This window comes from Manis javanica, chromosome 5 (genome assembly GCF_040802235.1).
Source record: "Manis javanica isolate MJ-LG chromosome 5, MJ_LKY, whole genome shotgun sequence".
Lineage (NCBI taxonomy): Eukaryota > Metazoa > Chordata > Mammalia > Pholidota > Manidae > Manis > Manis javanica.
In genome coordinates this window covers 27,283,970-27,301,644 of record NC_133160.1, presented here as the reverse complement: position 1 = coordinate 27,301,644, position 17,675 = coordinate 27,283,970, and the positions used below count along the sequence as shown (strand labels likewise).

General features: G+C 43.6%; 1 protein-coding gene across 1 annotated transcript; it reads left to right on the top strand.

Moving 5' to 3' along the window:
• The first annotated feature begins 10,516 nt into the window (after positions 1 to 10,516).
• Positions 10,517 to 16,288, top strand: LOC140849721 (uncharacterized). The gene is made up of 3 exons (XM_073238063.1): positions 10,517 to 10,541; positions 13,886 to 14,712; positions 14,800 to 16,288. The coding sequence occupies exons 1-3, from the start codon at positions 10,517 to 10,519 to the stop codon at positions 14,872 to 14,874; spliced, it is 927 nt and encodes a 308-aa protein (XP_073094164.1). The 3' UTR covers positions 14,875 to 16,288.
• Positions 16,289 to 17,675: the final 1,387 nt, after the last annotated feature.

Sequence of the window (17,675 nt, the reverse complement as noted above, 5' to 3'; positions counted from 1 at the left end):
TTAGCTTTTAACTTCTTTGCAGATTTATGCCCTGTGGCTTCTATGCCCAGCACTTGTCTCGAGGTATCTTTACCACCTGGAGGAATTATGATACTCGGTAAATTCGATATGAGGCACGAATTCTATTTAAGGTTTGTAATTAGGAAGGAAGAAGAAAAGCTATAGATGTAGCATATGAAGGAAACTTGGGAGGATTGATTATTTCTTTGACATATCTTCTTGTATAGTACCTTAAGTATGTACAGGTTTTAAACTACTAACTAATTTGCACACACATATTAACATAATAGGAATACGGTGACATAAACAAAGCAAATCTATAATTACCAGCCATCTCCAGTGAAGCCAAGAAAACCATTTAGGCACCCTAGGCATTTGTGAAAATTTATCTATGATATGATGGATATTTTCGAACTGTACTTGAACCATCAGACAAATTAAAGCAGCCCATTTCTGGGATCTGTTCACATCCCATATGTTCTTTTAACCATAGATAGTCTATAGTCATGAGATTTTGGGGTGCTACAACTTGCACCCCTCCCAACTCCTGGTTGAGTTCCAACAGTACAGATCCAGTCAAATTCGTTGTCTCACTGTATGCACATGCCAGCCTAGACATCTCCCTCCTCCTTCTTATGGCAAGTCCAGGAGACGGTGGGCTGGATGCAGCCACAACCGCAGCATCGTCCGGATCCCTGTGGAGGCTTTTTGATGATCATCCCCCGGCACGAGTCCTCCAGAGAGTGCTGATGCCGGAAGCTCCTCCTCATATCGTATCTTAGTTCATTTTCTGGGTATCCAAGCTAGGCCTTGATCTTCTGCCTAGAAACAAACAGACCCTTTGCCCACACTTTGATATGCCCTCTATACCACTGTGCAGAACTCATTGGAGGTCAGCACACAGTAACTGCTATTTTTTTTTTTTTTTTTAATTAAGAGAAAGGAATATTATCAGAAAAGAGTACCTCCATAGCTGATCATCTGACACCCTTTAAGTGATCAACATTAAGGATATTTAAAGCATGCGTTGATCTTTGATTTACCAATAGTTTTATCCTGTTAAGGAGTAATCCCCCTTTTCTTTCTTTCTTTCTTATTTTTTTTTTAAATTTTTAATCTACACTTACCTGAAGAATACTATGTTTACTATGCTCTCCCCTATATCAGGTCCCCCCTAACAACCACATTACGGTTACTGTCCATCAGCTTAGCAAAATGTGGTAGAGTCACTACTTGTCCTCTCTGTGTTGTGCAGCCCACCCTCCCCTTTCTCCCTCCCCCCCATGCATGCTAATCTTAATACCCCCCTTCTTCTTCCCCCCCCTTATCCCTCCCTGCCCACCCATCCTCCCCAGTTCCTTTCCCTTTGGTACCTGTTAGTCCATTTTTGGGTTCTGTAATTCTGCTGCTGTTTTGTTCCTTCAGTTTTTCCTTTGTTCCTATACTCCTCAGATGAGTGAAATCATTTGGTATTTCTCTTTCTCCGCTTGGCTTATTTCACTGAGCATAATACTCTCCAGCTCCATCCATGTTGCTGCAAATGGTTGGATTTTTCCACTTCTTATGGCTGAGTAGTATTCCATTGTGTATATGTACCACATCTTCTTTATCCATTCATCTACAGATGGACATTTAGGTTGCTTCCAATTCTTGGCTATTGTAAATAGTGCTGCGATAAACATAGGAGTGCATCTGTCTTTCTCAAACTTGATTGCTGCGTTCTTAGGGTAAATTCCTAGGAGTGGAATTCCTGGGTCAAATGGTAGGTCTGTTTTGAGCATTTTGATGCACCTCCATACTGCTTTCCACAATGGTTGAACTAATTTACATTCCCACCAGCAGTGTAGGAGGGTTCCCCTTTCTCCACAGCCTCGCCAACATTTGTTGTTGTTTGTCTTTTGGATGGCAGCTATCCTTACTGGTGTGAGGTGATACCTCATTGTAGTTTTAATTTGCATTTCTCTGATAATTAGCGATGTGGAGCATCTTTTCATGTGTCTCTTGGCCATCTGTATTTCTTTTTTGGAGAACTGTCTGTTCAGTTCCTCTGCCCATTTTTTAATTGGGTTATTTGTTTTTTGTTTGTTGAGGCGTGTGAGCTCTTTATATATTCTGGACGTCAAGCCTTTATCAGATCTGTCATTTTCAAATATATTCTCCCATACTGTAGGGTTCCTTTTTGTTCTATTGATGGTGTCTTTCGCTGTACAGAAGCTTTTCAGCTTAATGTAGTCCCACTTGCTCATTTTTGCTGTTGTTTTCCTTGCCCGGGGAGATATGTTCAAGAAGAGATCACTCATGTTTATGTCTAAGAGGTTTTTGCCTATGTTTTTTTCCAAGAGTTTAATGGTTTCTTGACTTACATTCAGGTCTTTGATCCATTTTGAGTTTACCTTTGTATATGGGGTTAGACAATGGTCCAGTTTCATTCTCCTACATGTAGCTGTCCAGTTTTGCCAGCACCATCTGTTGAAGAGACTGTCATTTTGCCATTGTATGTCCATGGCTCCTTTATCAAATATTAATTGACCATATATGTTTGGGTTAATTTCTGGGGTCTCTAATCTGTTCCACTGGTCTGTGGCTCTGTTCTTGTGCCAGTACCAAATTGTCTTGATTACTATGGCTTTGTAGTAGAGCTTGAAGTTGGGGAGTGAGATCCCCCCTACTTTATTCTTCTTTTTCAGGATTGCTTTGGCTATTCGGGGTCTTTGGTGTTTCCATATGAATTTTTGAATTATTTGTTCCAATTCATTGAAGAATGTTGCTGGTAATTTGAGAGGGATTGCATCAAATTTGTATATTGCTTTCGGCAGGATGGCCATTTTGACGATATTAATTCTTCCTAGCCATGAGCATGGGATGAGTTTCCATTTATTAGTGTCCCCTTTAATTTCTCTTAAGAGTGACTTGTAGTTTTCAGAGTATAAGTCTTTCACTTCCTTGGTTAGGTTTATTCCTAGGTATTTTATTCTTTTTGATGCAATGGTGAATGGAATTGTTTTCCTGATTTCTCTTTCTATTGATTCGTTGTTAGTGTATAGGAAAGCTACAGATTTCTGTGTGTTGATTTTGTATCCTGCAACTTTGCTGTATTCCGATATCAGTTCTAGTAGTTTTGGAGTGGAGTCTTTAGGGTTTTTTATGTACAGTATCATATCATCTGCAAATAGTGACAGTTTAACTTCTTCTTTACCAATCTGGATTCCTTGTATTTCTTTGTTTTGTCTGATTGCCGTGGCTAGGACCTCCAGTACTATGTTAAATAACAGTGGGGAGAGTGGGCATCCCTGTCTGGTTCCCGATCTCAGTGGAAATGCTTTCAGCTTCTCGCTGTTCAGTATAATGCTGGCTGTGGGTTTATCATATATGGCCTTTATTATGTTGAGGTACTTGCCCTCTATTCCCATTTTGCTGAGAGTTTTTATCATGAATGGATGTTGAATTTTGTCAAATGCTTTTTCAGCATCTATGGAGATGATCATGTGGTTTTTGTCTTTCTTTTTGTTGATGTGGTGGATGATGTTGATGGATTTTCGAATGTTGTACCATCCTTGCATCCCTGGGATGAACCCCACTTGGTCATGGTGTATGATCCTTTTGATATACTGTTGAATTCTGTTTGCTAATATTTTATTGAGTATTTTTGCATCTACATTCATCAGGGATATTGGTCTGTAATTTTCTTTTTTGGTGGGGTCTTTTCCTGGTTTTGGTATTAGGGTGATGTTGGCTTCATAGAATGAGTTTGGGAGTATTCCCTCTTCTTCTATTTTGTGGAACACTTTAAGGAGAATGGGTATTATGTCTTCTCTGTGTGTCTGATAAAATTCCGAGGTAAATCCGTCCGGCCCCGGGGTTTTGTTCTTGGGTAGTTTTTTGATTACTGTTTCAATTTCTTTGCTTGTAATTGGTTTGTTTAACTTTTGTGTTTCTTCCTTGGTCAGTCTTGGAAGGTTATATTTTTCTAGGAAGTTGTCCATTTCTTCTAGGTTTTCCAGCTTGTTGGCATATAGGTTTTCATAGTAGTCTTTAATAATTCTTTGTATTTCTGTGGAGTCTGTCGTGATTTTTCCATTCTCATTTCTGATTATGTTGATTTGTGTTGACTCTCTTTTTCTCTTAATAAGTTGGGCTAGAGGCTTATCTATTTTGTTTATTTTCTCAAAGAACCAGCTCTTGGTTTCGTTGATTTTTGCTATTGTTTTATTCTTCTCAATTTTGTTTATTTCTTCTCTGATCTTTATTATGTCCCTCCTTCTGCTGACTTTAGGCCTCATTTGTTCTTCTTTTTCCAGTTTTAATAATTGTGATGTTAGACTATTCATTTGGGATTGTTCTTCCTTCTTCAAGTGTGCCTGGATTGCTATATACTTTCCTCTTAAGACTGCTTTCGCTGCATCCCACAGAAGTTGGGGCTTAGTGTTGTTGTTGTCATTTGTTTCTATATATTCCTTGATCTCTATTTTGATTTGTTCATTGATCCATTGATTATTTAGTAGCATGTTGTTAAGCCTCCATGTGTTTGTGAGCCTTTTTGTTTTCTTTGTAGAATTTATTTCTACTTTCATACCTTTGTGGTCTGAAAAATTGGTTGGTAGAATTTCAATATTGTGGAATTTACTGAGGCTCTTTTTGTGAGCTAGTATGTGGTCTATTCTGGAGAATGTTCCATGTGCACTTGAGAAGAATGTATATCCTGTTGCTTTTGGATGTAAAGTTCTATAGATGTCTATTAGGTCCATCTGTTCTAGTGTGTTGTTCAGTGCCTGTGTGTCTTTACTTATTTTCTGCCCGGTGGATCTATCCTTTGGGGTGAGTGGTGTGTTGAAGTCTCCTACAATGAATGCATTGCAGTCTATTTCCCTCTTTAGTTCTGTTAGTATTTGCTTCACATATGCTGGTGCTCCTGTATTGGGTGCATATATATTTAGAATGGTTATATCCTCTTGTTGGACTAAGCCCTTTATCATTATGTAGTGGCCTTCTTTATCTCTTGTTACTTTCTTTGTTTTGAAGTCTATTTTGTCTGATATTAGTACTGCAACCCCTGCTTTCTTCTCACTGTTGTTTGCCTGAAATATGTTTTTCCATCCCTTGACTTTTAGTCTATGCTTATCTTTGGGTTTAAGGTGAGTTTCTTGTAAGCAGCATATAGATGGGTCTTGCTTTTTTATCCATTCTATTACTCTATGTCTTTTGATTGGTGCATTAAGTCCATTTACATTTAGGGTGACTATTGAAAGATATGTACTTATTGCCATTGCAGGCTTTAGATTCGTGGTTACCAAAGGTTCAAGGTTAGCTTCTTTAGTATCTTACTGCCTAACTTAGCTCGCTTATTGAGCTGTTATATACACTGTCTGGAGAGTCTTTTCTTCTCTCCCTTCTTATTCCTCCTCCTCCATTCTTCATATGTTGTGTGTTTTGTTCTGTGCTCTTTTTAGGGGTGCTCCCATCTAGAGCAGTCCCTGTAGGATGCCCTGTAGAGGTGGTTTGTGGGAAGCAAATTCCCTCAGCTTTTGCTTGTCTGGGAATTGTTTGATCCCACCATCATATTTAAATGATAGTCGTGCTGGATACAGTATCCTTGGTTCAAGGCCCTTCTGTTTCATTGCATTAAGTATATCATGCCATTCTCTTCTGGCCTGTAGGGTTTCTGTTGAGAAGTCTGATGTTAGCCTGATTGGTTTTCCTTTATAGGTGACCTTTTTCTCTCTAGCTGCCTTTAAAACTCTTTCCTTGTCCTTGATCTTTGCCATTTTAATTATTATGTGTCTTGGTGTTGTCCTCCTTGGATCCTTTCTGTTGGGGGTTCTGTATAATTCCATGGTCTGTTCGATTATTTCCTCCCCCAGTTTGGGGAAGTTTTCAGCAATTATTTCTTCAAAGAGACTTTCTATCCCTTTTCCTCTTTCTTCCTCTTCTGGTATCCCTATAATACGAATGTTTTTCCTTTTGTATTGGTCACATATTTCTCTTAGTGTTGTTTCATTCCTGGAGATCCTTTTATCTCTCTCTATGTCAGCTTCTATACGTTCCTGTTCTCTGGCTTCTATTCCTTCAATGGCCTCTTGCATCTTATCCATTCTGCTTATAAATCCTTCCAGGGATTGTTTCACTTCTGTGATCTCTTTCCTGACATCTGTGATCTCCTTCCGGACTTCATCCCACTGCTCTTGCATTTTTCTCTGCATCTCATCCCACTGCTCTTGCATTTTTCTCTGCATCTCATCCCATTGCTCTTGCATTTTTCTCTGCATCTCTGTCAGCATGTTCATGATTTTTATTTTGAATTCTTTTTCAGGAAGACTAGTTAGGTCTGTCTCCTTCTCAGGTGTTGTCTCTGTGATCTTTGTCTGCCTGTAGTTTTGCCTTTTCATGGTGATAGAGATAGTTTGCAGAGCTGGTACAAGTGACCGCTGGAAGAGCTTCCCTTCTTGTTGGTTTGTAGCCTTTTCCTGGGAGAATAGCGACCTCTAGTGGCTTGTGCTGGGCAGCTGCGCGCAGACAGGGCTTCTGCTTCCTGCCCAGTTGCTTTGGGGTTTATCTCCGCTGTTGCTGTGGGCTTGGCCTGGCTGGGGCTGTTCCTCCAAAATGGTTGAGCCCCGTTGGAGGGGGAGCAGCCAGGAGACTATTTATCTCCGTAAGGGGCCTCTGTGCTCCCTGCTGCCCAGGGGGTTAGAGTGCCCAGAGATCCCCAGATTCCCTGCTTCTGGTCTAAGTGACCTGTCCTGCCCCTTTAAGATTTCCAAAAAGCACTCTCCAAACCAAAACAACAGCAGCAACAATGAGAGAGGGAACAGAAAGAAAGAGAAAAAAAAAAAGGAAAAAAAGGGGAAAAACAAGCGATTTTTTTTTTTTTTTTTTTTGTCCTCAGGTGCCGGTCCCAGGCACCCGCTCACTGGTCCTGCTGCCCTGTCTCCCTAGCACCAGGGTCCCTGTCCTTTCAAGGCTTCCAAAAAGCACCCACCCACCGGTCCCTCAGGGAAGGAACGCTCAATATTCTTTGTCCTCAGGCACTGGTCCCACGCACCCGCTCACCAGTCCCGCCGCCCTGCCTCCCTAGCACCGGGGTCCCTGTCCCTTCAAGGCTTCCAAAAAGCACTCGGCAAAAAGAGAGAAAAAAAAGGGGAAAAACGCGCGATTTCTTCCGTCCTCAGGTGCTGGTCTCAGGCACCCACCCACCGGTCCCACAGGGAAAAATGCGGGATATTCTTTGTCCTCAGGTGCCGGTCCCAGGCACCCGCTCACCAGTCCCGCCGCCCTGCCTCCCTAGCACCGGGGTCCCTGTCCCTTTTAGGCTTCCAAAAAGCACTCACAGAAAAGAGAAAAAAAAAAGGGGAAAAACGCGCGATTTCCTCTGTTCTCAAGTGCCGGTCTCAGGCACCCGCCCACCGGTCCCGCAGGGAAAAACGGGGGATATTCTTTGTCCTCAGGCGCCGGTCCCAGCCACCCGCTCACCAGTCCCGCCACCGTGCCTCCCTAGCACTGGGGTCCCCGTCCCTTCAAGGCTTCCAAAAAGCGCTCGCCAAAAAGAGAAAAAAAGAAAAGGGGAAAAACGCGCGACCTCCTCCGTCCTCAGGCACCGGTCTCAGGCACCCGCCCCCAGGTCTCGCAGGGAGAAACGCAGGATATTCTTTGTCCTCCGGCGCCGTTCCCAGGCACCTCCTCACCGGTCCCGCCACCCTGCCTCCCCAGCAACGGGGGCCCGTCCCTCTAAGGCTTCCAAAAAGCGCTCACCAAAAAAAAAAAAAAAAAAAAAAAAAAAACCGCTCCGGTTTCTCTCCACCCGCCGGGAGCCGGGGGGAGGGGCGCTCGGGTCCCGCCGGGCTGGAGCTTGTATCTTACCCCGTTCACAAGGCGCTGGGTTCTTGCAGGTGTGGATGTGGTCTGGATGTTGTCCTGTGTCCTGTGGTCTCTATTTTAGGAAGATTTTTCTTTGTTATATTTTCATAGCTCTATGTGTTTTTGGGAGGAGATTTCCACTGCTCTACTCACGCCGCCATCTTGGCTCCGCCCTATTTTTTCACACATGTAAAATGACATAGTCACTATTCCCTTCTGATTAAAAACAAAACATAGAAAAGAAGCTCAATTTCCCTTAAAAGGGAATTAGATCAGTAACATATTATATGGCTTACTACACAGCTATAAAAATTAATGTACTGCTATGCAAAGATTAAGACACATTACGGAGTTAGAAAAGCAAGGTGAGTACTAGTAGGTAAGACGTGCTACCGTCACGTAAAAAATAACATGCTACTATCATGTAAAAGAATAACCCTACCTTTACACATTTGTGTTTGCATAAACAAACCCTAGAAAAATAACCAAGAGTCAATGTAAGTGGTTACTTCAGGGAACAAGGAGAACCGTTTTCGGCAGGAGACAGGAGGAGGACTAAGATTTTTTTAATTGCCTGATTTAATAAACTTCCATTGATGTATAATATACACATAGGAAAAGTATATATACCATAAATGTACCACTGAATACGTTTTTACAAACTGAACATGACAGATAATGACAGAGCACTGTCCGTGCCCCAGAAGTCCCCCGTGTGACTCCTCCTGCCCACTCCACTCCCCCAACAAAGAGGATCACTTCTGATAGGTTTCTGTGTTTTTGTACTTTATATGAATGGAGTTATAAAACACATAATGTATATTCTCTTGTATCTTATTTCTTTCACTTAAATTGTTTAAAGAATTGCTCATTTTGTGTTGAGTAGTTGCAAATCATTCATTTCCAATGCTGGATATTGTTGTATATAGTGCATATATCACAATTTATTTTTTCAGACTACATTAATTAGGCATTTGGGGTTTTCCAAATGTGGAGTTATTGCACATAGTAATTCTATCCACCCTCTTATTTATATCTTTGAAAGCACATATTCCTCTTGTGTATTAGAAGTGGAATTGTTAGGTCGCGGAGTAGGCATATTCAGCTTTAGTAGCTACTGCCAAACAGTTCCCCAAAATGACTATTCCAAGTTGCGTTCCTACCAGCAGTGTAAATTACAGTTGATTTATATCCTTCTCAACAGTTGGTATTGTCCGTCTTTTTAGTTTTAGCCATACTGGGGTGTGTGTAGTGGTATCATATTGTGATACCACTCTAATTTGTATTTTTCCAATAACTAATGAAACAGTGCTCACCTTCATAGTCATCAGGGAAATATCAAGTGATTTTTAAACTATATAAATGGTATTACCTACCTGAGAAAATACATAAAAATTTTCATTAGTTTTAAAAAGAATTCATGACTCCAGGGCTCTCCTTGCAGAGATCAGTGCCCATGGAATGTGTTCGTATGTGTGTGTATACATGTGCATATGTATGTATGTGGGTATATTTGATGCTTAGACACTTGTGTTTTACTGTTTAATGGTGACTTAAGGTTAACAGAAACTCTTCCACAACCTTGAACAGGAAACAGAAAAGACAGAATCTCAGTAAAAGAACTATGATCCCAGCTCCTTAGTGGAGATCAAAGGCACTTTTCTGCGCAGCCACTCAGTAGCCTGCCTACCTCCTTCTCCTTCAAGGGGATGTAGTATGGGAGGCTGATCTGGCCCTGTTTAGGAATTAAGTACTGGAACTTGTTTGTTCTACTGGATTGGAATGGCCACTTGTCAGTGAATGTGCAGTAATCCTTGCTGTCCCAGATCTAGGCACAAAGTGTGAGTTAGTGGCTCAGCACACCCTGACCCCCAACACCAGCTCATTCTGTGGGCTCCTCCCAGACCATTTCTCTTTGCCTGAGGGGCAGTTCTTACTCACATCTATGCAATACCCAGACACTCAGGGCAAGAAGGGGCCCAAGGGATCTCTCAGGCCAGATCTGAGCTAGCATGCAAAGAGGGTTTGACTGGCCGAAGGACAAGACAGTCTTGCCTCACGTCTCACCACAAAGCACAAAACCAGTTCCTGAGACAGTTGATCGCAGATGAGATGCACAGCTCGGGGGTGAGGGAGCTGTAGGAAGAGAACGATAGAGTGTGGGACCCACTGGGAATGGCTTCTTTGGAGGGGCCTTTTGAACCAAGCCCGCATTCATTTCACTAGGCACACCAGAGCAGGAACGGACTTCAGAGGTAATCCACCCTATTGCCCACTGTTTTACAAATGAAACCAGTCCCAGAGGAACTAGGGCCTAGGCCAGTGTCACATGTGGCCAAGAGGGGTCAGAGCTTGGCTGACACCAGCCCTCAGCCTCAGTGCCCATCCTTCCTCACCTTGATGTGTCCTTTACAGTCCCCTGTGACAAGGATCCAGTCATTTTCATCAGTGGCCATGGAGCCCACGACCACATCCCCGTTGTCTTCAAAGTCTACAGGGAACTTCCCCAGTAGGCCCCCATTCCCGTGTATGGACCAGGCATAGATGTAGCCATCCATGCAGCTACTCAGCAGGGCAGCCATGTGTGGCAGGCGAGGCCTGGTTTGCAGGAAGATCATCTGTGCAAGAGGTGCACCCAGGGGTGCTGTGAGCCAGGCTCACCCTGGACATGGTGCATGGTGTTGGGGGCCCAGGCAAGTCACCACTCCCATCTGGTCCCCAAATTTCCTAGATGCCCCATGAGAATGGTGATGGTCTACTACCCTTCTGACCCAGCTAGTGATGAGGAACATTTTCTGCACTATGAGCTCCTTAAGGGCAGGAATGTGTATCATTTTTGTTCACTACTTTACCCCAGCAAGTCCAATGGTGCCCCACACATAGTATGTGACCATGAGTGGTTATTGAATGAAGACATACAAGTCTGATTTATCCTAAAACAAACAAGATTTTCTAAGACTTGTAATTCAATTTAAAGTGGTTTGGAGAACAAACTCATTCCCTTTCATGTATATCTACAGTGAAATGTCATTTCCAGCCATTCACCAAGACAGCATTTTAGCCAAGTTCCTCAGGTCTTGTTTTGATTATGCCCTTTGCTAATTCTCCCCTTTGCTCACTTTCACTTTACTTGCCACTTCTCTGCCCATGTGGGGACCACGGTGGAAAGTGACCCTGCACAGTGGACATGAGAAGATTCAGCTCCTCTGCTGGCTGCCACCCTGCATGAGGCAGAGAGCACAGTCGGGTGGAAGTAGAGAGAATCATGCCAGATGGGAAATCGGAGGTTTCTTCACTCCTGTTAAGTCAGGTGTGGTAGCACATCTGTCCCCAAAATATGTCACCACCACCAACAAAATCTCAGTCATCTTTATTGTCAGAGAGGATAAAACAAAACACTCAACCCACTTTCCACTGATCCAGGTGCCAGGGTCACAAAACCAGGCGCCCCTGAACAAAGACAAAGGGCAAACATTTTCCTGCTTTATGCAAACATACTTGTGCATAGCACTAACTGTGGACAGCACAAACTGATGGGAAGAAATTGAAAGCACAGAATCCCAGAATTACCCAGAAACCAGCACCATTAAGATTTAAATGCATTTCCCTCCAGCTTTTTTCTAATCTCATTGTCTATGTAGACTTTAAGCATATATTTTTAAATTATGAAATATACATGCAAGATCAAACCAATTGAATAATAGAGAAGATCCAGAAAGAGATTATAGAAGAGTATAATATATAAAAATGATAGAATCTTAAGCCAGTGGGGAAAAGATAAACTGTTCAAGAAATGGTATCTGAACAACTGGCCACCAGTTTATTTTAAAAATTAGATTCATACATCACAACATATACAAAATTACTTAGATGGGACAAAAGCTGACTAAATATATATAATAGTAGAAACAGTTATAAAAAAACATAGGCTTTTCTGAGATCTAGGGATACACCATGCCTTTCTCTATTGTCACACACACAAAAAACAAAGATAGCTAGATAAAAATTAAATCTTAGGTCATAACACAAAGGCAGGTGAGATGACAATATCTGTAACATACAACAGGCAAAGGATTCATCTCCAAAGCATATAAAGAGCTCCAAGAAATTAATTTTAAAAAAAAGGACAAAGGATATGTAAATACAGAGGCAGATTTACCTGTGAAGTTCAAGGCCAAGGTCAAGTTCAAGGCCCTTCCAAGGTCCTGGGAGGAATAGCAACACACAGTGATTGTTACAACTGTCAGCTTTGTAGGTTTTGAAATTCGTTGTCATTCTTTTCTCATTCTAAATAAGTTTTCATGTTTGCATCTCATTTCTTATTCATAATTTTGTGTTATTTTTCATAAAGGCTGCCTCCCAAATGGGCTCCAAAACACATAGATTGGCCTTTTTTGTATGAAGCTATTAAAAAGAGTGAAGCTGTTTCACCTGTACTGAGAGGAAAAGTCCATGGTACATTACTAGGTTAAAACAAGAAAAAAGCTAACAGCTGGACTATGGTATCAAATGCTCCCAGTTTGGGTTGAAATCAAAACCATACCTGTGTGTACAGCATATAGGAAAATAAAAATAAATCTCAGAGATACACATTTACTTCTTTATAGTAGTTGTCATTTTTTAAGGAAATTTGAAAATTGTTGTCATCAGTATTCTCCAGGTCATTTCTCCTAAAATGTGATTCCTCACAGCTGTACAGGATTCCCCTAAGTGATGCATGTGCCATGAAGATCTCCAGATGGCATGTGCCATTTCTGAACTGGGGAAAGCGAAGGCTTTCTTCACAACCCTTCCCGATCCAGCCTGGGGCAGCCAGAGCAGGATGAAGGTGAATGAGCGGTAGGGACTGTGGCAGGCCTGGAGAAGGCCAGGGGCCATGGCACCACATGGTCAGGGCTGTGTAGCCAGGGTCAGGAGTGGGCACAGTGAAGAGGGGCACCGACAGGATGCTGGGCCCTGCACAGGACAGAGCAGGACCCACACGGCCAGGAGGCAGCTAGCCAACGCTATTCCTTCTGCACTCTGCACCCAGCCCCCAACACCTCAAACATATCCCCCTGCCCATTTTGGAAAGAACTCCTGAACAAAGTTGGGCATCCCAACCTCACTCAGCCCAGTGGTTCCAGATGGTTCTCAGCCACAGGGGACTAACAGTCTCCCTGGAGGCCCGTTCAGAAGCTGAGCCTACACATGAGCTTGACTTCATAGCTTTCAGAGCAGTTTGCCACCCCCACCAATTTGTCCTTCACCCCTAGGGAGGCAGCCGAGGACTGGGGCTTCACCTGCACACTGTAAGGGACACAGCTTTGCTGAATCCGTGTCCTAGCGTCCTTTCTGTCTTACCCATGCTCTTCTGACATGGCCAGACAGAAATGGTGGGAGGAGAGGCCTGACAGGTAAGACCCCCTGAAGTGTCCTTTCCCCAGCCCACCCTCACCCCCTCATCCACTAAGGAAAGCCTGGGGCCAAGGGTGACCCAAGAGCTGGGGACGCTCTCCAGGACACCATCCCGAGAAGTTTCCCTCTGTCCACTGTCCAGCTCCCCAGAGGAAAAGGACTTTGCTGCTTGAGGTGGGAGGTAGAACACTGAGAAGCCAGAGTGCGCCAGCCTTAGACAGTGACACACACACACACACACACACACACACCACACCCCCACCATAGTGCCTGAAATCTCACCAACAGATATTCAGTCCTTTGCATATAACTTGCCGGTCAAAAATTCAATCAAGATTCATGTTATAAATCCATATGACACACATCTGGTCAGATAAAAAGCCCAAGGTATTCCCAACAGTGACAGTGACAAAGAGATAAGGACTCAGACATTAAAAACAAACAGCTCTGCAAGCAGGTCCTGGCTCAGCCATTTTTCTGGCAGTGAGAATTCTGGGCAGTCACTCCACCTTGTGGAGCCTCGGTTTTCTTATCCATAAAATGGGAATAATAATAGTACATACCTATCAGGACTGTTTTAGGGATAAAATAAAAATAATTCATGTAGGACTCCTCCTCCTCCCCGCCCCTGCCCGTGCAGGGAGTCAAGCTAGGGTGCGCAGGCAGGGCCGCGAGGCGGCTGCGGGCGGGGCACCGGCGCGGGGCGCAGGGGCCGGCGGGCGGGGGCGCGTGGCGGGCGGCCGGCACCGGGGGTGGTGCCTCAGCCAGTCCTCCTCCCGGGCTCAACCGGGAGGGGGCCTGGGCCGACGCGGGGCGAAGAGAGCCGCGCCTGGCCCCTCCCCTCCGTTTCCCCCCTCCAGAGTTGCTGTCTCCCCCGGGGCCGGACAGTCTTATGATCCAGCGGGTCCTCCTGGGGAGGCCGGGCCGGGGAGAGGGCGCCGGCACGGAGAGGCGGGAGCAGCAGGCGGGCAAGGCGACCGGGGTCCGGGCGGGGATCCAGGCAGGGACCAAGGCGCAGGCAGCGCCCCGGGCCCGCCACCCCCTCCTCTCGGGCCGGGGGAGCCGCTGCATGGGGCCAGGGGGACGCCCGTGCTGCGCGGAGCGGCGGCGGCGGACCCCCCAGGAGGGCTGGGGTTGAGCCCGGGTCCGGAGCGGGGGCTCCGGGAGGACCATGCCCGGAGGCCGGCGGGCCGCAGCATGGCTCACGGGCCCGGCGCGCTGATGCTCAAGTGCGTGGTGGTCGGCGACGGGGCGGTGGGCAAGACGTGCCTACTCATGAGCTATGCCAACGACGCCTTTCCGGAGGAGTACGTGCCCACCGTCTTCGACCACTACGCAGTCAGCGTCACCGTGGGGGGCAAGCAGTACCTCCTGGGACCATACGACACGGCCCGACAGGAAGACTATGATCGTCTGAGGCCTTTATCTCATCCAATGACTGATGTCTTCCTTATATGCTTCTCTGTGGTAAATCCAGCCTCATTTCAAAATGTGAAAGAGGAGTGGGTACCAGAACTTAAGAATATGCACCAAATGTACCCTTTTTATTAAGAGGAACTCAGACTGATCTCCGAGATGACCCCCAAAACTTTAGCAAGACTGAATGATATGAAAGAAAAACCTGTATGAGTGGAACAAGGACAGAAACTAGCAAAAGAGATAGGAGCATGCTGCTATGTGGAATGTTCAGCTTTAACCCAGAAGGGATTGAAGACTGTTTCTGATGAGGCTATCATAGTCATTTTAACTCCGAAGAAACACACAGTAAAAAAAAGAATAGGATCAAGATGTATAAACTGTTGTTTGATTACGTGAGACATCTTCCGTGGCCAAGGAACTGTCCGTTTCTCTCAGAAAGCATATGAAATGCCATAGCTACACTCAGACCTCTGAGAATGAAGCAGTTTAAAATTTGAAAGAAAAAAATCCCACAACCCTGTCCTCAGAATTCTGTCAAGTTCACTAAGAATGTTTCTTAAAGGTACAAGAGCTGCAAACAGCATCTGAAGACACAATCTATTATAAATACTTTATTTCAACTAGAAGGTACAATCTCTCAGGGGTTTCATAGTTTAAAAAGCTACAATCACATCATGCTGTAACTACATAAAAAACAGTGCTGTGAATGGAACTGTCTGGCTTAGACCATATGCATCTCTGCACAGTCCTTATGGAATCTGCACAAAGAAATATCTTCTCCCTTTGCTTCAATTAATTGTTCTTGTATGTAAGTTGCTTCCTATTCCAGTATATCCAGAGTGGCGAAATAATAAGGCCAGCCATGTAGCCAAAGGTCGCTCCGAGTGTACAGGAGATGGGCCATACCTGAGGAGAGAATGTATGAGATCAGAAAGAACAGATGTTTTATTACCACCTGAGCACAAGTTAAGTGTAACCTAAACATTTCTATATTAAAGCCTAATGTGCTTTCTTAAAGAATGCCAAAAGTGTAATAAGGCCATAACTGCATTTATCATGAACACTAAAAATGTACACATTTTAGTTAATGTGCATTTAACTGTAACAACGCTTCTGGCGATTGTAGATTTAGTTTGATACTCCCCAAACTGCATGAGACACATGCTAAAATTACAAATTAAAATTTTGGATCAGACTTTGCCACAATCCTGGACTCAATTTAGCTCTCTGAACTAGTTGGTAATTTTGTTTCTTCATTTCCACATTGGCTTGTATATCAAATGAAATGATAAATGGGTATGCTGACCAAATCACAAGAAACTAAATCGTGTTAAAGAGAAAGACCTAGAATTCAAGTGTTTTACATAGAATTTATAACAAAGCAACTGCTTCCATAATAAAACTGATGTTACCTTTAAAAAAAAATAATACTAATAATTCATGTAAACTTTTAACAGATTTAATGATATAATTAATAATAGATGTATTATAGAATGTATAACAAATAATGTAACTGAAGAGCTCAATAAATATTAGCTGTTCTTTATATTATTATTAGACTGAAATATGACACAACACATCAAAAACTTCCCAAGAATGCATTTCTACTCCTACAGTTTTATACCTGAGAAACAGACAAGACATCCAGAATTTATGTACAAGGATGCTCATGGCAATACTGCTTACAAAGGCAAAACCTAGAAACCTAATCGCCCATCAGCAACAGCAGTCTGGCTAGATAAATAAAATAATTCATTTTTAGGGCACAAAATAATATAATTTATTTAGTAGACTTGCATAGCAAACACCAGAACACTATGCAACTACGGAAAGGAAAGCTGTGGGTCCATAAACACCACCGCAAAAAAATGCCATCAGGTGTTGGATGAAAAAGAGCAAGTGGCTGAATAATATATATAATATCATATTACTTAGTGAAAAAAAATCAACAGGTACATATATGCATTCATACATGTCTGTGCTTGCATGTGCCCAGAAAAAAGCCTAGGAGAACATGTCTTAACAGCAATTGCCTCTGGAGATTTAGGAGGGAGGTAGCCATTCTTTCACTTCACACATTCCTATGAGGCTGGAATTGTTTAGTTTGAATGAAGGACACATATCACTTTTTAATTAGAGGGAGAAGGAGAGAAGGGCTATTTCTTGAACACCCCAAATAAGCTCCCTGTGAGAGCCTTTGTGCCTAAAGGTCCCTGTGCCTGGGTCACTGTCCCTCCAGATAGCTGCAGGCTTCATGCTCTGTGCAAATGCCACTTACTCTGTAAAGCCCACCCTGACCACCCTATTTAAACAGCAGTACCCTCTCCCCCTCCCATGCCATTCTCCCTACCTCTTCCTAGTTTTCTTGTTCTCCATTGTACTCGCTCACCCTATGACCTCCCACTTATTTTACTGGCTGGTTCATTATCTGTCTCACCCTGACTAGAAGGTCAGCTCCAGGAGGGCACAGGCTTTCGTCTCATTCACCTGTGCCTCTCCAGTGCCTGGCAAGGGGCAAATGCTCAACGAATAACTGTGTGTACCCTCAAAATCTCAATCATATATAAACTAGTCACAGGCATGGCAGTTCAGCCTAGAAACCAGAGTCAACAATCCTGTAACATCTTTCTATGCTGATAGTAACCGCACTAGCTGGGGTGAGCATCTAATAATGCAGATAACTGTCAAATCACTGTTGTATACTTGAGACCAATACACTATTGTATATTAACTATTCAATAGAAAAATAATAATAACTATCTGTGCCCTGACAGGACTCGTCACAGTCAAAGGTGGGGCTCTGATTCATCTACCTTGGTCCAATTCTCGGACTGAAAGAGATGCGGTCTCATGAGCAATTCTGCTTCTAGGAGTCCATCCTTCTGACACACTCACACAAGTGCACAGAAATTTACGTACAAGGATGTTCAATGTACTGCCATCACGAAAGTTAAGAACTGGAACTAACCTGTATGTCTATCAATAGCAAACTGAATTAGTAGATTACAGCA